This window comes from Sciurus vulgaris, assembly GCF_902686455.1.
Source record: "Sciurus vulgaris genome assembly, chromosome: 11".
NCBI lineage: Eukaryota > Metazoa > Chordata > Mammalia > Rodentia > Sciuridae > Sciurus > Sciurus vulgaris.
This window is the reverse complement of record NC_136472.1, coordinates 124,486,043-124,508,169: the sequence shown is the minus strand read 5'-3', so window position 1 is coordinate 124,508,169 and position 22,127 is coordinate 124,486,043. Positions and strand designations below refer to the sequence as shown.

Sequence of the window (22,127 nt, the reverse complement as noted above, 5' to 3'; positions counted from 1 at the left end):
TCTGGTGAGACTCACCAAGAGACATTAAGTATCTTCAACAGGAGAGAAGGTAGTATCTTATTGCTAATTTTTTCTCCAAAGGGGCCAGACCTGTGCTTGGTTGACACAAAATTGGTATTCCATGAGTATCTGCACAGGGTCCTGACTATCACCTGGCCTCTATGGGATGCATCTGAACTCAGAGATCCAGGTGAGTTTTCTGACCTACTTCAACTCCAGAACTTCTGCAGCCCATCTTGCCTCAGCTCTCTGGGGACTGACACAAGCTCCCCGGCCAAGCACCAAAGCCTCATCTGCTGCAAATGCCCTATGTGCCAGCAGCTGCTTAGTGAAGATCTGCATGACTGGGTCACCTGGAGCTTCTCCCAGCTCCATGCAGATCTGGTGGACTTACCTGGATCCATTCATGTGGTCATATTCCCGCTTGACGTTGACCCTCACAGGTTGATTGATCCATTCCTGTTGCGGTGGAAGGGGGTTGATTTTGTGGGGCTGCCCGTAGTCAGGACTCCCCGAAGCGGTCATGTCGGCCTTGGGGAGATGGGCCGCCGCTCCGTATGCTGAGTCAAAGAGTGACTGGTCGTCGCTCACCACCGACAGAGCCTCCTGCAAGGCCAGAGAAGAGACAAAGCCCAGTGTCACTCTTTACCCGGGAGCGTGGCTCTCTCACTTTGAGCTGGCAGGGTGACCCAGTGCTACCTGGGAGGGCTTGCCCGGAAGTCCCCACTGCGCCATGGTTGATTGACTCACACCCTCAGGGGCACGTTTACCCATATGCAAACTTGAGTTCTCTGTTAGTTACCCTGGAGTTGGAATGGAAGATCCTTAGAAGTGGGCTCATTTGTTGGGGCTATAAGCTGGGAACCCCAAAAAGGTGAGTGGGGTTGTGGGAAGCCAGAAACAGTGGTTACACCACATGGAATGTAGTGTTGGGGTGGGGCTTGACTATGGGATCCTTTCAGACATAAGCACTAGTGCCTGGTATTAGCTGTGCAGAGTAGTCAAGCTATGAGGGGGAAACGAGAATGAGAATTTATTTTACATCTGAGGCCAGTGAGACCTAATGAAAGAGGTCATCTAGCTCAAGGTCATACAAGAAAAGAGTGGCACTTAGGACTGTTACTGGTTCAGTTTCAGGTTCCTTATCTGTAAACAGGAATAAGACTAGCTTTTTCACCGAGTTTCAGGCTCGTTCAATGAGAAGATCTGGAATAGCTTAACTAAATGCCCAGGAGTTCGCTGAAATCTCTGCAGCATGTGCTGGTGCATCCTAATTTAATTTTTGATGATTCAGCCTGACAAAGAAGATGGGAGTAAGCACAGATATATGGAGGGACAGTCAGGGCTGCAAGTCACCCTGTTTCTATGGCCTAGCCACCCACACTCTCCCTGAAGCAGGTTCAGCTTTTGGAGGTCATGGGTTGAAAAAACCTTGCACTTTCCAAAGATTTCCACTAACCTAAGGATGAAGACAGGAATCTCTCATTATTCCAAGTCACATTAAGCCACAGGGATTCTGGAGCAGAGCATTCACCATTGTTAGGTTATTACATCAAATTAAGTTTACCATTTTTCAGAAAAAATGGTTTATAATATATATAACCTATTTGTGTATACTATATGATTATGAAGAAGAAGATTATGAAATAATCCATGACGAGTGCTTACAACAATCTTTGGCACATAGTAAGTGAAAATAAATGTTAGCAATGATGATTATTAGTGTTGAAAGATTCCCTTAGGCTATCCTTTATGTGCTGAATTATGCTCCTAAAAATTCATATGTCGCTGTCTTAATCCCTAGTACTTCAGATTGAAACTATATTTGGGATAAGACGTTCAAAAAGGTGAATAGGTTGAAATGAAGCCATTCGGTGGTAAAAGGAGATCTGGACACACAAAGAAATAGCAGGGATGTGTGCACACAGAGAGGCGAGTGAGCTAGTTTTCTGTAAACCAGGGCAACAAGTTCACAGGAAATCAATCCTGCTGGCACCCTAATCTTAGGCTTCCAGCCTTCAGATCTGTGAGCAAATAAATCTCTGTTGTTTAAGTCACTTAGTCTTTACTATGTTGCCATGGCAGCCCTAGAAAACATATACACTGCTTTTACTTAAAAATATAGTAATAAATGAATAGCACCTTTTAAGTCTGAGATTTGTCCACATTTCTTGTGGAATTCACATTCCTGCCTTGAAGGTGTCCTCCAGAACAAATGCCTTCCAGATGGCTGAATATCCCTTCTTTCAGACCTGAGATCTGCTGGAACCCTTCATTTTCCTCCTAATGTCCTTATCTAATGTTTAGAGGAAAGCTGTGCCTTTCAGGATCACTTTTCTTTTGGTTATTGCATTCACTGTCCATTTTAGTTAGGGGTCAACCTTACATCCACATCCCAAACAAATTTTGAACTGTTACCTGGGTACAAGGCATTATAGTTCCAAGTTGAAAAGTGTGACGTTATAACTTCTCAGAGGGCTGACCCTGAAAATTTGAAATTCCTGGGTTCTGCACAACAGGACCAGAAGACTCATGACCACCTAGGACCCACAAGTGCAATTTTGATGATAATGGTGAGGAATGATTCTCACAGTTCTGTTATGAAAGGCGAGAACATTTAGCAATCAGATGTTGTCCTTTGCTGTGGAGAGTGGCCTATGCTCTGGGTTTATCATGCATGAATCGTGGGGTTTCCAGTAAAATAATTTCTCTTACCTCACTCCTCTGACTGTGGGGAGAATGTAATGGAATAGCAGAGGCAAAGAGGCCCAGGAGGCAGACCAGGAGGAATGATCTGCTGAAAGGTAAAAGGATCCTACCGTCATTACCACAAGAGGGTAGGCCAAAAAGCAAGAGAAGGCAGAATTGCCAAGTCCAAGGGTGTGACATACCAATGGCAAAACCAAGATTTGCAGCAAAGAGCTTACAATAGAGAACAGATAAGGGGAAACTGGGGTCTGGGAGGTAGACCTTGGAGAGACTGCTTAAGGAAGTAAGCAACGCACAGTGAGAAAAAAATATATCATGGGACAGAGTGTAGGTGCAAAGCTTGTTCAAACTCATCTCAGAATTGAAGTCTCCTTTAGAATGTAGTTCACAATCAAAGGAAACTTTAGTCAAGGGGCAATGTCAGAGGAAGAGAGTGATCCACTCAGAATGACCCTAATTCTGTCCAGTCCATGTTCCTGGCCAGGCACAGGCCCCTCCTCAGCTTTCCTCTTGCAGACTCCTCCTTGCTGCACACTTATATACTCTTCCCTCATCTGATCCCTAGTGCACAGTGCCGGGTCAGCTCTAGCTCCTTTGAAAGTTGTGAATACTGCTGTGATCCAGCCACGATGCTTGCTCAAACCTCTCCAAGACTCACTTGATACCTACCACGGCAAACCTGCCCTTTCCCACCAACTCAGCTTTGCCTTACCATCTGCCTACCCTTATGTTGCATGACCTTCCCTTTGCCACGACTTCTGGCTAATTCTAACTCTTCTCACCTGCTTCGCTAAACAAAACCTACTCATATGTACTTTTGGGTCGTGGAATTTATCCTTTGGCTGTGGTATCCTTTCTTTGCCCTTTCACCTGGATGCAGTCAGTCCTTGCCATTCTGTGAATTACGTGGGTCTTCCTCAGTCCCTGAAACCGTCTCTGAAAATACTTTGACTCTTGTGACCTTTTAAAAGCCTGGTGAAAATACTGCTTTGAGCATATGCACATGTGTGTGGGCATTACACACACACACACCCACACAATGGAGAGAAAAGAAATGATCGATGATGGAAACTGGAAAGAGGGAGAAGACCAAGGCAGGGTTCCCTGTCTGGTTTACTGCTCTGAATTTGAAAATCCAATCTAGTGAGGGGAAGTTGGTGAGGGTGACAAAATAGGAATTAAAGACTTGGGGAGATGGGATCCCAAACAAGCTGACTTTGGACCCAGGAAAAAATTAAGAGTTGGGGAAATTATTCTTGCTGCCTTTGCAGGTAAATTGCACCCTTCTGCCATTCAAACCTGAGCCCATGTTCTTAGCAATCACATTGTCATTTTTAGGTTGGGCAGTGGCAGTGAGATTCTCCAAACTGCTTTGGGGATAGTAGGCATCAATGATGGGGACAGGGGTGGAGCAGGTGGAACAGGGGAATTGCTGAGGGTGATGTCAGCTGGCCGCTGTGTCACGACTGAGGACTCAAAGTCACCAGGGTAATTTGATGTGGGTGCAGGCACTGGGGGCAGCTGTCATCAGGCGAGAAGCCACGTGCTGAGGCACTTCCAATGCAATAGTTGCTGCTTGTTACACATGTGAAGCCGTGGCTACTTTATGCGTCTTTTAAAGCTCTTTACTTAAACTCTTCCATGTTTATAAAGTTTAAACTCGACACTCTGACTTGTACCTAAAACTCTTTACAGAAATGAGCACCCTGCTGATGTTCAAGAACTTTCCACTAAGTTGTCAATAAACATTTAACACTGGCACAATAGTCTGGATGCAGGACGAACATTTACATACAAATTCACAAACCATTTTCAGAGAGAGTAAATTCCTTTAGTTTTTAATGAGTTTGCTTCTCCTATGGACTTGGGGCACTGAGGATCTAATTCATAAAAGGAAAGTTATGAGTCCATTTTGCTTTAGATCATACTACATAAAAACTGACTTCAAAGTGAGAAAGGCAGGAGGAGTGGCTCCCTGTCCCTGTGTGCACCAGCTCTGGAGTTTCTTCTAGCCTCAGTAGTTGTCATTATGAACTAGTTCAGTAATTTGGATCCATAGAAGCACCTTTCCATTGCTGAATGCTGGCAAGGCTGGGACTATAGGTCAGATGCTCTGGTCCCTCAGCTGCTGAGCCCTAGACCAAAAGGATGGATGTGGTCTCTGCTCCCAGCAGGGAAGTATGCCCATGCATTAGTATTCCATGGCACCCCTTTCCCAGAGGGCTCCAGCAAGGGGGAGTTGCTTGGGATGGCAATTTTGAGTTCTGAGCCAAAGCAAATGATCTATATTTGGTCCACAGAAATGCTTCCATCACATAATCTCCTGCTGGCACGTGAGCCACAGGGTATATGTGGCTAATGACATATATGTCTGGGTGAGGACACTCCTTATTACCCAATTTGGGAAAGATGCCTTTAGCATATCAACTTATCACTTATAATACACCTATGTCATCATTACAGAAAACAAATAAAAGTAGTGGACAATTAGCAAACACCTATTAAGTGTAAAACACTGTTTGCATTAATTTAATACTCCTCGCAATTGTATGAGAGGTATACTTTTATCACCTCAGTTATTTTTTAAGGATGAGAAAATATATTCCCAGGGAAGTGAAATAATTGCTCATTCACACTGGAAATGAGTGTGATCTGGGATTCAAGTCCAAGTCTGCTGCCATCATTTACTGGTTCTTTCCTAGGAACTTTCTGTCCTCCCAATTGGATCATAAGCTCTTTAGGGGTAACTGTCCAGACTTGGGGGTCCTATTGCCTGATTCCAGGAAGGTCCTTGTATGCTCTCAAAAATCTCCCCTTTACTTAAACTAGCTCCAGTTTGACTAAGACCCACATTGCCCTTCATGGACGCATGTGCATCCTTCAAGACTAGACACAAATGTTGGAGAGGTCCTCTGACACCTTCAGACAGAGTAAACCATTTCCTGCCATGATTCCTGTACCACCAAGGTCATTTCACACCTTACTGCCACAGTGATATACGATCACTGCTCTTGGGCCCATGAGCATTATTTATTTTCTGATTATTACACTTGAGCCCTTAGGTTACATAATAATGTCCTGCTTGAACTTCCTTTCCTAGTGCCTAGAATGGTGCCTGGTATCCAACAGGTGCTAAATAAATATTTCCAAATGAATGAGTCAGTTGAGGCTGAATTCATGAATGGAAAATTGCTTGATTATTATTCACTGACTCATTCAACTATGCAGGTTTCAAATCATTTTAAACTGCATGTAAGAATCGGGATGTGAGCAAAAGAGTAGCTGTTCCTTGCCTTGTCAACAAGGAGGCCCCAGCACCTAGTATAAGACCTGCCAGACGCTCAGTAAGTGTGTGTTGCATAACTGAGTTAGTTAGTAGGCATTTAAAGAAAGATAAATAGAAGGTGTTTGGAATGCAAAACAATGATTCGTAAGTCTCCTGTAACTTCTTGTCCATGGATGGTAATTTTCTAAATACTATGCACACATCTTACTTTATTATTTGCATTCTCTTTTAAATAAAGCCCATGGAAGGAATTCAAGTTGTCATTCAGAGTTGTGGACATCTGGTGTCCCTATCACTGCTCTCCTGAACAAGGCAGATGGTCCCCTGAAGTTCTGCTCCTTGTTCTTCTTCTTGCTTTTGACATCTTGGAAAGATTTCATCTCTCTGATAGCACCTTTCTTTCCTTGCAGAGGAAGATGTCTGTCTCTCTCACTCTGCACTTCTTCCCTCTCACTGGTCTGGTGCTTGCCATTCCCATGTTCCACCTTTCACCATTAATTTTGACCAGAACACCCTGGTAAATTATTTGTGTGGGCTCTGGCTGAGGTAGAGAGAAGAAGAAAGTACCAGTCCATTAATCCCAGTAACAGATATTTACTGAATACTCACTATGTCTTGCATATTCAGGAGCCACTGGAAATAAATACTCTTGTGTTTCATGATTGGAAAAAAAAAAAAAAAAAAGATCAGCTTTCAAAAGGTTCAGAATTAGTGGGTTTGGTGATAAGAGGTAGAATCTGAAATATGAACCTGCTGACCTCCTAAACCAGGCCTATTTCTCCATCCTGCATTTCCGTTTTTCCTTTCAAACCATGAATGTTGTTCATGGCTCAGCCCTCTCCATTGCTCATAGTCATACAAATGAGAGAGGGAAGCATCTATTGCCAAGGCAATGAAAATTGTAGGTGGCCAGCACCTGCTTACATTGCTGTTTACACAACATGTGCTCAATAAATATCAGAAGAACGCTCTGTGTCTGATTATGAATTCAACAACAAAATCTTTCACTTATTTTGGAATTTAATTATATAAGTGTGTTTGTGTATATACATGTATACACATATATATGTCTTTTAATACTCCCAGAGTTATCTTCTGTTATTTGATTTCTTCAGGTTAAGTCAAATGCAACTTTCCATGTGCGTGTCAGTTGAGTGATGGAGGATGTGGTCAGGGCTTTGCCACAGGATGGCCTGGCTGATTATGAATGATGAGCCAGAAAGCTCGCCAAGCAGCTTAGCTAAAGCCTCCCCATTCTATTCACAATACACAAAAGAAATCTTCATCATCTCAAGAAGGACACAAATAGGATTTGCAGGTTCAGGTGAAATGGTTAGAGGAGAAAAAGTCCCAGGTACCCTGATGAAGGGGAAACTTCCCTTTGTTCATCTTTATACTTAGGTTGAATTTTTATTTCCAATACAGGGAATGACTCAAGACATGGGGCCTAAGAAGGACTCATTTCTCATGGTATCTTCTCCTTTTATTCCCTTCTGCCCTGACCTGAATCTCAACAGAAGGGTTTTCTGTGACTGAGGAGCTTTGCTGGAGGCAGTGGGTGAAAGGAATGTCAAAAACAACCAGACCAAGTTCCCTGCTGCTGCCCTTGCTCAGTGGGTCCACGTAGCTGCTCCCAGTACAGGGCTCTGGAAAGCTAATCTCTGGCATATCCGTTACCCAGGTCACCACAGGGAGCACAAGGGCTTTGGCTCTTTATTACATTCTTTGCATAATGACATGAAGTCCCTTGTCTTGCCAGCCCCAAAGCATACAAAATGCAGACAAGATTCTTGGGAGCAAAGCCCCGTCTTCTCTGCTTTGGGAATCCAGCAGACCGTGCAGCAGGAGGAATGTCCAATCTAGAGTGGGGGAGTCACTCCAAGGCACATCTCAAGTTCCAAGAGAGGGTGTCTGCTTTTAGCTAGGTCTAGCCTTTTGCTTCTTCACCCTCAGTTACCAGCTACGTGCCCATTTCTTGCCCATTACTGCCATTCTCTAGAGGGCAGATGGAAAAATGGAAGAGAAAGTAGTTTTTGTGGAAAGTTGGATAAACAATAAAGTGGGAAACATCACCCAGATATCAAGTATTAAGTGGAAATGCCTCTGCACAGGGCATGGTTGTCTTTTCCCCAATGGCCATTGCAATATTTCTCATCTTTGTTTCTCCTTATCAAGAGACAGGGTTCATTTCCTTCCCCTTGAACCCAGACAAGAGTTTTTGATTAATTCTACAAATAGAACATTATAGAAGTGGCCTTGCCTAACTTCCAAGGTTAGATGGTAAAAGGCAATACTATTCCCACCTGCTTATCATTGTCTCATTCTCTTGGGGGCCTTGGAAGTGAGCCACCATGCTGTAAGGAAGCCCAAACTTGCCCAAGCAGAAGAACGGTATGGAGAAGTTCACTCAGAGAGGCGCTGAGGCCACCAGGCAAAACCCAGCACCAACTTTCTGACTCGTGAGTGATGTACCTCCAGATGAAGGTTGATATAACTCATGAGCATCAGAGTTGGTTTATGCCACTAGTCATTTCTTTGTAGAACATATGCTATGAAAAACCAGTCACCACAGACCCCATATTCAAAGAACACAGAGGTGACAGAGTATTCTCTCACTGGATTGTTTGACACTGGCAGGAATCAGTACCATGGCTGGCTAGTGGAGAAACTGAGACACAAAGCATAACCATATTAGTTTCATACAGTGAAAGAGTCTCAATCTCAGCCTGACTTCCTCAGATAACCATGTAGTGGAATTATGTTCTGATAAACAACAACAAGACAAACAACATCAAGCAAAAATCAAACAAGGACCATGTTTGTAAATTAGAAAGAATAAGTAGAACAAGTATTATTTGCTAAGATGAAGTTTCCAAGGAACTTTTACAATCATGACCTCATTCAACCTTCTAAGATATGAGTTAGGATGTTCACATTATTGAAAAGAAAACCAAGACTTTAGGAGGCTAAATACTTGCCCTAGATCTCTCAACAAGGGAGTCTCCACACTGGTTGCCTGACTGCAAGGCTTATACTATTTCCCACGACCATTTCCAGTTTGCCAGTTCTAATACTAGGCTGCATGAACCACAACCCAATCTGCCACGGAGCTCAGAATACCTGGCCAATTTCTAAAGTCATCTTATTGAACATCATCTCCCCTTTTAAATGCTCTCTCCCTCTCTGCTATGGCTTGAATGTGTCCTCCACAGTTCTTGGGCTGGGAACTTAACTCCCAGTATAACAGTGTTGAAAGGTGGGAACATTAAGAGGTGATTGAGTCAGAAAGGCTCTGTCTCATGAATGGATGGATGTCTTTATTGCAGGTGAGGGTTTGTTATGAAAGCATTCATTCCCCTCTCACTCACAACTTCTCTCTCTCTCTCTCTCTCTCTCTCTCTCTCTCTCTCATGTACTCTCCTGCCCTTTTGCCATCCACCATGGAATGCCACAGCAAAAAAAAAAAAAAAAAAAAAAAATAAATAAAATAAATAAATAAATAATAATAATAATAAAGAAGTAAAAAAATTAAATTAAATTTTAAAAAGCCCTCACCAGATGTAGTCCCTTGATTTTGGAGTTCCAAACCTCCAGAACCATGAACATTTCTGTTCATTATAATGACCCAACCTGTGGTGTTCTGTTACAGCAACACAAAATAGACTACCACACCCTCCTTGCCATTTTAATCTCCACTTACTGGGGAAAGAGCTTCTGCAGTGAATGACCCACATAAACACAGCCAATCAAGTTTCCAGATAATAGGCTTAGAATCCTTTGCAGATGAAAGTACTTTATTTAATGGGGTTTAATAAATTAAGGGAATGAGCCTAAATGAGTTCAGAGAACAGGATCTCTGAGTTCTTTAAGGGCATGCCACGTAACAGAGTCCAGAGCCATGGCCTTCTGTTAATCACAGACTCCCACTAGATGCTTCTCCTGATCTCCCATGGGTGAGTTGTACCTTTGCCTGTTGCCTTTGAGCTTTCGTCTTTGACCCTAACCACATTTAAAGGGCATCTCTAAAGATCAAAGCTAAGTTCTCCTCCCACAGAGAATGATTTTTATTGCTGAAAAGAAAAAAGTGCTGATTGTGGAAACTTACAGGAAGGGGGATAGGAAACTTGTGCGAACCCCAAGAAGAGAGAATTTTGCAGTACATTTTGCTTTCTGTTTCTTTACAATGGGTCTGACCACTGAGCAGGCTGCCATCTCTTGATGACAATGAAAATAGTAAAGGGGTGGGCAATGGTTTGTTGTGCATGGCTTGTCACACATGACCATCTGAGGAAGAAACTCCTCTCAGATAACAAAGTAGGGGTGACTTAAGGTGGGACCTAATGTTGTGGAAGGGACAAGGCAGGGAGAGGGTGGCATGCTGAGCTTACTGTGGTTAAGGAGTCTCAGTGTTCTCTTCTGTTTGGTCTTATCAATCCAGATGAGCAGGAAGGGTTAAATAATATCCTCACTGGCTCACAGGGTGATAATAATAAGGAAACTCCAACCATCTCAACAAAACCCAGATGCCATGGGTAGAATCAGGGTGGCTTTAGTCTCAGAAGGCTACCAAGATGCCCCAGAAGAAGTGTTCCCTGTGTTATTTTGCTTTGGGACTCTTGTTATTTCTGATTTCACTGAAGTGGTTGTACCAGTCATTAAAAATAGCTGAATACTGCCTGCCATGGCCTGGGTGCTTGTCCCCTCCAAAACTCATGTTGAAACTGAATCCCCAAAGTAATATGTAAATAATATTTGGAAAGGAGGCCTTTGGGAAGTAATTTGGAGTATATGAGGTCATGAGGGTGGTGCCCCATGATTGCGTTAGTGGCTTCATAAGAAGAGGAAGAGAGACCCAAGTTCGTTATGTGAGGTCCCGCACCATCTGGGGACTACACAGAGTCCCCACCAGCAAGAAGTCCTCATCAGCACATGCAAGTGCCGTGCTTTAGACTTCCTAGCCTCCAGAATTGTGACCCAAATAAACCTCTATTCTTTATAAATTACCCAGACTTTCATTTTCAGTTATGGCAACAGAAAATAGACTGAGACATTGTCACAGATAGAGCTAAATTGCTCCTTTGCGAGCCCCCACCTCTCCCACTTCTCTCCTAGGACAACTGGAGGGCCAACAATTGGCAAAGTAGTCCTCCAGCACCCTGTGCCTTCATGGGTGTGTGCCCTGGTGCCTGTGCCATGTGAGTCGCTATAGGTTTGAATGTATCCCTTACCTGGAGAATGTTTTTCGGATACCAGCAACAGTGCTGAGGATGGGGGAAGACAGGCTAGGCTCAGTCTCTTCCAGGCACAGGAACATAGTTAAGGTTAAGGTTAAATTAAGGCAGGGATCAAGGAAGCAAATCACTTCATTGCTTCTTCATTTTATAGGTTGCTGCTTTTAAATCTTGTTATAACAAAAGGTAACAGCTACCATTTGGGTCAACGCAAAGTTTTGATGGTTCTGGGACTATGGGCAAGTTACCTAGCCTCATGATTTCTGGACGGTTTTAACTGTTTCCTTCTGAAGGTTTCATGCTCTTCAATGATGAAAAAGGCTCAGACTTCCCTGACCACAGAGGGCCAAACACTTGGAAGAAGTGTCCTCTGGCGGGGTGACTTCAGTGCTTCCTCATAGCATATCCCACTGCAGGGATAATAAAGCATGGCAGAGAGGGTAAAGATCCTGAGCCTTCCTATTGCTTGAGAGAATGGGCTCTAAGAAGTTCCCTTGAGACCTGGTCTTTATGGGTCTGACCTGAAGGGACAAGAGAGAACTCAGAGTGACAAGGGAAGGGTGTGAGTGAGGGCTTTTAGGTCAGAAAGGATGTCTCTCGCAGGGAACAAACAGACATGTCCACCAGGGGTGAAGACAGCACTTTATGCTGTTTTTCCTGAGCACTGGGAGAGAAGGAAGCATAGGTGGCATGTGCCCTTGGGTGTTTCTTTGACTCCTGTGGACATGGGAACTTTCCTGTTCTTTTTCTCAAAGACCGTTTCTGATGCTTCAGGCTCCCTGCAGAGAGGAACCACGTCAAGCTCACTTGTCGTTTTCATCCCCAGTTGCCTGTCCACTTCCTGGTACCTAGTAACTGCACAATAATTGTTTTTAATGACTAAAAACCTTAAAGCATGATGGGAAATGCAGAGACCCTCTCTCCCCCACAAACACCCCACTTTAGCCAAACTTCCCATTCTCTCTCTGCTTTAAGTCATTTCAATGAAGTCGGAACTTTACCCCCTCTCCACCCTAGGTTTGTCTTTTTTTTTTTTAACCAGCCATATTCAGCGACTTTATCATTTAAATTTAAACATGGAGCCAATGATAACTCTTTCTAAACAACCACTTGAGATCCTATTCAGAGAAGATATGATTTTATGCAACAATTTCCTCAGGTGACAGTTGCCATGGCAACTGGAGCCCTCAGAATCATAAAAACTCCAGAGCAAACATGCACACAAGGGAAACCCTCTGCTCCCATCTTTCCAGAAGCCCCCAAGGAGCAGCATGGCAGAAGAATGAAAGGAAAACCAGTCTCACAGTGCAGGGTGGTCTGCCTCACATGTACACAGTGGGGAGTGTCTGAGGCATTTGGTGTGGCTGGCACCAGCGAGGGAGAATGCCACTTCAACCTGATGGGCAGAGCAGGCACAGTAGAAGAGACTCCATTTTATTTCATTTCCTCCCAGGCCGTGGGGAAAGGGGGAACCTCTCAATCCTCTCAGCTCTTCATGGCTGCTTCCTTTCCATGATTCATGGCTGAGGAGGCAGGCTTGGTGACCTCATGCCCATCAAAATGGGAGGCAGCCCTGCCTTGAGTCTGAGGGTGCAGTATTTCCAAGTTGCACATCTGGATGAACCATTCTATCCAAGGTGTTTAGTTGTTCTGTGGCCCCAGGACATATGGTTACCATATTGTTGCAGAGACATGTGGCAAAACCTTGTGGATAGGAGTAATGGAAGGAGGTGGTGCCTTCTGAGGTCCATTTTTGGGGCTGGCTCAGCAACTTTGGGCCCTGTCTCTGCCTGACTTCTGTGCTTTGTTTGTTCTGGTCCTCCTTCCCTTCAGCATCCTTTGTTCATTTCCCCATCTGTCTTCTTCACTTACTTCCATCTCATGCTCCTGTTCCTTCTCTCTCTCTCTCTCAGTCTTTCTCAGGCATTCTAATGTCCTGTTTTTAACAGTTTCCCTTCTCATTATATCAGATCTCCCACCCCTTTCTTGCCATCATTTCATACCTTTAGACACATATTTGAGATACTGACATGCATTTCAAGATGGCTGTTTGGGTGTCTGCAAGTACTGATGTGAAAATCAGCTCTCCTTTCCCTTTGTGAGATCCAGTTTCCCCCATAGGATGCCTTCTGCATCCCCTTTGCCTAATCAGTCTCATTCATTCCCCAGACTGTCTCCAGGTCAAGTCATGCTACCTCCTCCAGGAAGCCTGCCTGCCCTCTCTGAGCCTCTCATTCTGCTGAAGTATTCTGCGTGTTCTACCTCCAGCACTGCTATGGCACTATGGAGTTGACAAACGTCAACTCCAGTGATCCCAGATGTCCATGTCATGTTGTTTTCATTCTGTGTAACTCTTGTCTTACCTTGTAGTTGTCCATAGGTTTATTTTCTGTCTCTCCAACCTGAGGCATTGTAAGTGCCTTTAGGATGGATTTCATTTGTGTTTTTCTGTAGACCTTATTACCACTTACTACCTGTGTGCCTTGGCCTCCACATGCATAAAATGGGCACAATGACAGAGCCTCCTTCAGAGGTTGATGTGAGGGTAGTGTGAGTTACACATGTAAAGGGTCCTCCATTGTGTCAGCTTATGAGAGAAAAGGGTGTACTGTCATCTGAGACATTGCCCATGGAGTCAAACTGTCAGAATCTGAATTCTACATTTACCATTTGTTAGTTCTGTGACCTTAGGAAAGTTCTTTAATCTCTCGTGCCTCAATTTCCTTTTTGGTAAAAAAGGAAAATAGGGATAATAGTACTATTCTAACTCATGCTTTCACATAGTAAGCCTTTCCTAAACATAATCTTTTTATTTTAATCTATAGAGTTCTAATATAGGAAAGACTTATTCTCTCTCTGGACTTGTTTCCTTGCCTATAACATAAAAGGACTGAGCTGGATAAACTGCAAGATTCCTTCCAGGGTTTTGACCTTAAAGTCTGCTGGTAGAATGATTCTATGATCCCATTTGCCTAGAACAGTGCTACTTTATGCCTACCATCCCCAAAAGTACTTATTAGTGCCTCCTTTGACTTCAGAATTACCCCAGTGTGAATGATGCATTATACGGCCACCCTGTCTATGAGCAAACTTGGATATCTCAGTGTGCCTTAGTTTTGTGGGTCCATCAGCTGTCATACTTGATCTCCTTTCCAGGGAGGAGGTGAGGGGAACCGAGGACAGCCTGGTCTATACACAAGAAGCCACGCATCCTCTCATCATGGAGCTCAGACTCCATCTCCGGTACACAGCTGGTCTCTCAGCTGGCAGTCATCCTCAAAGCTGTTGCCCACTGAGTTGGCCTTCGTTCTTGTTTGACTTAAGTGCCAAACCTTGGCAGTCTGGCACAGGGGCCTCCTGTCTCTTGACATCCATCTATAGGAAAAGTAGATATTTTGTGAACAAGTCCTGCCAGGGTCCTCCAATGAAAACATCTCAGTGGGATTACATGGAGATATTTTCTTTGTCAATCTCAATAAAACTATTTGTGCAGAAAACCCTGCTGAAACCCACTGACAGTTCCTAGGGGCTTGGGACTGGTTTAGTTACTTCATAAAGGGCACTTAGTGTTCTACTCTTGGAAGCTTCTAGAGGTACTGGCTTTGCCCAGCAGGATCCATTCCTGTCTGTCTCAAGGACTTTTCATGGTGGCAGGGAAAGTCAATTCCTGACATTCTAAAAATTAACATGGAATTAGAAACTAACCTACCAGGTGGAGATGCCCTAAGGAGGTGCTCCGAACCTCATCAAAAAACTTGTTAGCATTTTTCCCTGCTCTGTTCTATTTACTTTATGATCCATTGTTGAAGGCCGTCAAGTTCTTATATTACTACTTCTACTTGGTTTTCTGCATGATTGAGATTTTTCCCGTTCATTTTGGGGCTAATGATTTTCATGAGAAGACAAACGTCCATGGTGGCAACCTTTCTAATCCTGTTCCTCTCGAGAAATAGTGGAAGCAAATTTCCCACGGAGGACCTTGAGATTGCCTTCCTTCTTCTAATCCTGAACCGAGAAATGTCCCAGGTCTAACATTAGCCTGGATGGCTTCTAAAACACATTAAACGTTCTAGAAAAGACCAACAAATACATAATCTTCAGCGATAATCTTACAATAAAATTAAAATTAAAAAACAAAAATAATTTACCCAAATCCCTTTTTTTTTCCCATAGAAAAAAGTTAAATCCTTTAATTTGGTCTTCTAGACCAGTGCTGCCAGGTGGAAATTTCTGTAATGATGAAACTATTCTAAAAATCTGTACTGTCATGCAGAAGCTAGTAGCTATGTATAACAATTGAGCATTTGAAATATAGCTGATGTGACTGAGGAACTGAATCTTAAATCTCATTTAATTTTAGTTCATTTAAACAGCCCCATATTATGAGTGGCTACCATATTGAACAGCACAGGTTCTAGACACTCATGCTGGGAGGCCAGACTATGTGCTACTGAAAACGTACAAAAGTCACTGCATATTTCTTAAACATGTGCATTAAAGACAGAGATTGTGAAACATATTTGTTTTGCAAAAAAGCACTTATCATTGGTGCAGTCATTCACTTAACAAATATTTATTGAAAACCTATTACGTGCCAGGCACATAAAAGTCACAAATTCGTCAATTTAAAAAAATGGCACTACAGAATTTTAATGTCATCTGTTGATTATAGTTGTTTCTCCCTATCCCCTGTGAAATTCTACATCTGTGGATTCAAAAATATTTGAAATATTTTTGAAAAATATCGTGTCTTGAACATGTACAGACTTTTCTTGTCATTGTTTCTTGTATTGTATAATGTAACAACTACTTAGGTAGCTTTTATATTGTACCTATAATATATTTTATATTGTAGGTTATAAGTAACCTAGAGATAATTTAAAGTACGTAGGAGGATGTGAGTGAGCTATATGCAAATACTTTGTCATTTTATATAAGGGACTTGATTATCCACTGATTTTGGTCTCCAGGAGGGGTTCTAGAACCAATTGCCCACAGATACTAATGAATGTCTACCCTATGAAATTAAGAGAACTGTAGGAATTTTTCCTACTAATGTGGTTATGTGTCTGCAGTGAACTAGATAGGTGACAGGTGTGTGGGTTATTTTGTGAGTATAGATGGTTGTTCTGGACAAGTAAGTGACCTTGGAAATATGTTATGTAAACTGTTATGGTTTAGATATGAGGTGTCCCCTAGAAGCTCATGTGTAAGACAATGCAAGAAAATTTAGAGATGAAGTGTGGGTTATGAGAGCCTTAATGTAATCAGTGCATTAATCCCCTGATAGGATTTAACTGGATGGTAACTATAGGCAGGTAGGGTGTGCCTGGAGGAGGTGGGTGGTGGGTTCCTGGGGGGGTACCTTTTGAGTATATATTTTGTTCTTGCTGAACAGTGCTCTCTCTCTCTCTCTCTCTCTCTCTCTCTCTCTCTCTCTCTCTCTCTCTCTCTCTCTCTCGCGCGCGCGCGCGCGCGCGCGCGCTCTCACTCTGTCTCTGTCTCTGTCTCTCTCTTTCTGCTTCCTGGTGCCATGTTCCCAGGTGCTTTCCTCTGCCACACTCTTCTGCCATGATGTTTGGCCTCATATCAGACCCCAATCAATAGAGCCACCTGTCTATGGACTAAGACTTCTGAAACTGAACCCCAGTTAAACTTTTCCTCCTCTATTCTTGTCAAGTTTTTTGGTCTTAGCAGTGAAAAAACTGACTAATACATAAACACAGGCTGTACTCACAGGTTGGAAGGTGACAATAGGAAAGGAGAAAAGAGCCTGAATTAAATGTGGTGGGAATTATGTGATCTGTGGGAATTCAATTAAATAAAAACAAGATCCTCAAAAACAATCTGGAAAGCATAAGGCATTTACAAATCGAAGCAGTGCATTGTTATGTCCCATAAGCTCCTTTTCATAAAAAAAAATATTTTTAGTTGTAGGTTGACACAATACCTTTATTTATTTATTTACTTTAATGTGGTGCTGAGGATTGAACCCAGCGTCTCACACGTGTGAGGCAAGCGCTCTACCACTGAGCCTCAACTCCAGCCCTCCCATAAGTTCTTAAAACTGTCTGGAGCAATGGTTTCTCCAGGCACCCCATGCAACATGGTGTCTTAGAATGAATCAAGCAACTGACCCCACACCTCACAAGAAGGTGGCAAGACACGACATAGAGAGATGGCACAACCGACAGCCAAGGAGGGGAATTTTAGAGGTGAAGGCAGTGAACCGAAGAGACATGCTAACACTTCATTGACCAAGGGACTTTCCTGGTCACAAAGAGCCAGCAAGGATCTTGGGTGAACATGCCATGCCATCTTCTACCGAGCACATATCAGGAAGAAGGGGATTGCTGTGGCTTAAATATGTACTTCCAAAGTTCATGTGTTGGCAGCTTAATGCCCAGATTCATACATTAATGGTATTTGGAAATGGATCCTTTGGGAAGTAACTAGGATTAGATGAGCTCATGAGGATGGGGCCCCCAGGTTGGCATCGGTGGCTTTCTAAGAAGAGGAAGAGAGACCTGAAACAGCACACTTGCTCTCTCACCACGTGAGGCCCTAAGCCAAGTAGTGACACGGCAAGAAAACCCTCACCAGATGCTGAGCAGATTCTGGTACCATGATTTTAAATATTCCAGTTTGAAGAGCTGTAAGAAAGAAATCTATACTTTTATAAATGACCCAATCTATGGCAATAGGCTATAGCAACAGAAAACAGTCACAACAACAGAAAGCCGATCAAAACAGGGACTGAATCTCATCACCATCAAAGGCCTATTGCTGAGGCACTGTCTCCATTGAGCACGAAGTTGTGGTTCCCACTGCGAGGCCCTAAAACAGTTCTTAGCTCTGGAGTGATGTGGAAGGGCCGTGGTAAGATCCTGCAGTTAGATGCCTGATGGGCTGGTGACTCAGGGTCCAGAGCCTGAGTCTGAGTGGGTGAAGTGAATTTTAAACCAGGGTTTATAGATAGGAGGCTTTTGGCCCCTTAACACATCACTGGTGTTCTCAAAGGTGAAGCCCTTAGGACAACAGCACTTTTAACTTGTTCAGCCTGGGAATTCTGGCATGCTACCTATGCCTGGTAGTGCTTCCCTTTTCCCCTCTGGTTAACAACAACATTGGCAGGAACAGGCTCTCAGCTGTTGTACGTTCTCTCCTTCCTCTCTCTTCCTCCACCATCTTTTCTGATCGCCCAGTTCCAACCCCTCTGAGATGGTGGCTCAGACATGACCTAAGAAACCACTCACCACCCCCAGCTTAAGGAGTGACCTTTGACCCTTGTGATGCTTCAGTCTACCCACCTCTCTGAAGGAAGGACGATATCATGCTAATCCACTCCAGATATCAACCGTGGACATTGTCTTATCTAATTAAGAAAGATCTGATCTGAACCATTTACACTTGTAACCCTAAGGGATTACTGGATGATAGTTTTGGAGGACCTACTCCTCTCTCCCAGCAGATTTACCTTCCTAATTACTTTTAATTTAAGCTAATGTTAAAATATTTACCTTCTTTATGCATTCACAAAACTAACTGGGGTAGGTGGGAGAAGAGGGGGACAGAGCATTTGGGGAGCATGACCAGGCCAGTCTAGGAGAAATGAGGTTGACCATATTTATGCAGTCTGTCTTTGACAATGCAATACTGTTCAAGAATTTCCCTGATCCAATTTCCAGACTCCGAAGACTATGACTTCCATAACCACCAAATAAAGTAAGGGCCAAGAGAGGAATCAAATAGAAAAGGTATGTCTTCAGACACCATTATTTGTTGTAGTAATAGATTCACTCTTTCAGGCCTACCTGAGTCCCTCAGGAGTTTTGTGGAACACACCTTTTAGTCTGGAGACAATCTGATCGCTCCCCACTGATGCACACACATGTACACATTCTCGAATAGAGATGGTCCTGGACACAACATACACAATCCATACACCTTCATAGAAATTATGCTCAGAGTCTAGAATTTTGATCTTTCCCAGGCTAGTGATATGTGGCATAACCTTTTTCAAGGTGCTGGGCAGCAGCTGTGAGCCACAACTCCCATCAGTCATGCAATCCCAAAGGGAACAACTGAGAGCAGACAGTGCATTGTATGGCTAAGCTAGAATGCTTGGTAGGTTAGTGTGTTAAATGCATTTTCAGCTTACAGTGGGTTTATCTGTATACAACCCTACCATAAGTTGAGGGGCATCTGTATGAATCCATTTCAAAAGCTTCTTTTCCAAACTCCACTATGGGTCAGAGGGTTTCTTAGAAGACTTGCTCTCTGCACTTCTGGGGAACAGACAAGGGGTAAATGCCAGTGACAAGGAGGTATCTATTCCCTTCTACTATCAGGCAAGTGAATCAAGGCCCATGAGTCCCTCACACATGGGAATGAGAGGCCCAGCCAGAGGGTCTGGCCAGACCTGATGCGGCTCAGACATGGCCCTTTGCTCTTGCAGCAAGAGGAAAATCCTGTCAAAATGGCTTAACGATCTTCTAATATTTCCATGCAATTAAGGCCACATCTGTCTCCCAGGCCCCCGCACTCCTTTGCTAGTGCACAGACATGAACCAAACGTCTGTCTTGTCGATCTGGAAGGTAACAAAGAGCTCCATTCATAACTGTAGGCACTTTCGCCATTTTTTTTTTTCAAAGTAAAATAGAGTTTTCACTTTGAGAATAACCTGTGTGGCAAGAAAGTGAAGGATTTTTCCCCCCTAATAAATCAAATTCAGCAGCCTAATAAAATACTGGCCTCCCCTCCCCCTCCTCTCTTCTCCCTCCCTTCCCCTGTCCCACTCTGCCAACAAGCTTGGGGATAAAGTAGTGGGTGAAATCAAAGGAGGCAGGAAAACTGGGAGCAGGTCAGACACTAGGATGGGTAGGGGTAGGGGATGAGGGGTGGAGGGGGGGGGCAGTGGCCGATAGGCAGTCTGTCTACCCTTCCCCTTCTTTACCCACTTTCTCAGCCTTTCTGGACTTGTTTCAAACTACTTCTTTTCTGCTCCAGCTCTCCCTACTCCATTGCCCATCCTCAAACATCCAGCTAGCCTTCCTGTTTCCTTCCTTTGCAAGCACTTCTGGATCACACCTGGCTGAAACCTGGTGGGGTGCTTGCTTCTCCCCAGAGCAAGGTTGAGAGATCTCCCCCTGTCTTTGAAGCCTCCAGAGAGTGAGTTTGCAGGAGATAAGTGCTGATAAACATCAGGCTTGGTGCTTATCCGGCAGCAAGCACAATCTTTTGAGGTTCTCTCTGCACTCACAGACTCTAATCAGAAAACAGAAAGGAAAATGCAAAACCAAGCAGTATGTGCTGCTGCTTTTTCTTCTTTTTTGTGTTGTTTCAGTTTACACGCTGGAAAGCTCAACGCAGATACTGTGATACAGGGGACTCCAGAGAAGAAACGCAGCCCTGGGGCTTTGCTTTGTTCAATTTTTTTTTTTTTTTTTTTTTTTTTTTTTTGGTTCTGACATCAATAGAGAAAATCTTTTCAGTCCTGGATGTGAAAAAAAAAAAAAAAATGAGCTGAACATTGAAAACAATTACTATCTGCATATAGCATTTTTTTTTTCTTTTGTCCAAAGTGCTTTTATAGCCATTGTGTTATCTAGCCCTCTTGACAACTTAGGACAACTAAGTAGAGAGGACAGATGATTTTCAAGTAAAGAAACTGTTGCCAGAGTTAGGGTAAACGTTGTGCCCAGTGTCACAGTGGAAGAGTAAAAGCCAGACCTTTCTGGTTATAAAGCTTAGTTCTGTTCATTCTATCCCATGCAGAGACTCAGCAACTAGAAGATAAGCAGAAAACAAAATGACCTTGAACTTGGGTGTCCCACCTGGAAGCATTTGGAAAGACTGGGCAGCAATGGATGAAGGCGGGTGGAGGGGACCTGAACTTTACATCACTTGAGTAATGAGGAAAATCTGGGGCTTTGGCTGCCTTATATTTTTCAATACATTAGTTATGTGTTATTTTTTAGGAAGGGATATTAGCAAGAAGCAGATGTTGAAGATATGGGCAGAGGGTCTAGAGTTCTGTTTTCTGCTCTACTTGAGTAACTTTTAGGTCTTGGGCAAGGATGATTTCTCCAGCTTTCAATTTTCCTTTCTATAAAATCACAGTGATGACATCTGAGGCAGGAGGATGGAGGGAAAATCAGGGTAACATGGAGAGTGTTTGCTCCCCCTGAGTATTTCTCCAAAAATTATATGACAGTAATGATGACATTAAGGTGGTCGTTGCCATAATTTAAGACTAAGGTGAAAAGCACAATGATAGAACTTGGATACACTTGTTCAAACTTCCATCTTCAAAATCCAATGGTACTGATATGGGAGTCTAATGAGGGGAATTACTGATGGCCATTTATGTCCATAAAGATAACAGGCTACTTTCACAAAAGTGTTAACGAAGCAACCCTGCCTCTGATTGCCGATCCCTTCAGGGTTTCCTGTATACAATAAGCCTGGGTGTCCAACTGCATTTGGATAAAAAGTAAGCCTTCCACAAAAACATCACAAGAAATGTAGCAAAATCACTGGAACTCAGCCTAAAAGAAAGGTTGCAGAGGGAAAAAAGTGATTTATCATTTGAATGAGCAGACTTAGGCACCCACCTCCATAGACCTTTGATGGCCAATTCTAGCAGAGAAGTGAGATGTGGGGCACTATGAGACTATCGGGCTTTCCTTGATCTCTACTTGAAACTTTTAAAAGAACATATTCGTGTGTTACTTATTTCATTCAAAATCAATTTTAGAAGAAGAGGAATGTTCACAGATGTGTTCATGTTTTAGAGACAAGGCTGGACTAGCTTCTCACCAATAGCTAATTCAAGTTCTGGGACTCACTGACCTGAGAGAGGAGTGTCGTGTTACGGAGAGCTTGTCTGGAGACAGGT

At 43.3% G+C, this 22,127-nt stretch overlaps 1 protein-coding gene across 4 annotated transcripts in view; it reads right to left on the bottom strand.

The window, feature by feature from the left end:
- The window catches only part of FLI1 (Fli-1 proto-oncogene, ETS transcription factor), a 124,779-nt gene that overhangs the window by 51,343 nt on the left and 51,309 nt on the right, over positions 1 to 22,127 (bottom strand). For 3 of the 4 annotated variants that reach the window (XM_079104131.1, XM_079104133.1, XM_079104132.1), the window contains one exon: positions 395 to 606. In XM_079104131.1, the coding sequence (XP_078960257.1) occupies positions 395 to 606 (212 nt within the window). Of the gene's footprint in view, positions 1 to 394; positions 607 to 22,127 lie in introns of those variants that run through there. The other variant, XM_079104134.1, reaches the window with a different exon arrangement.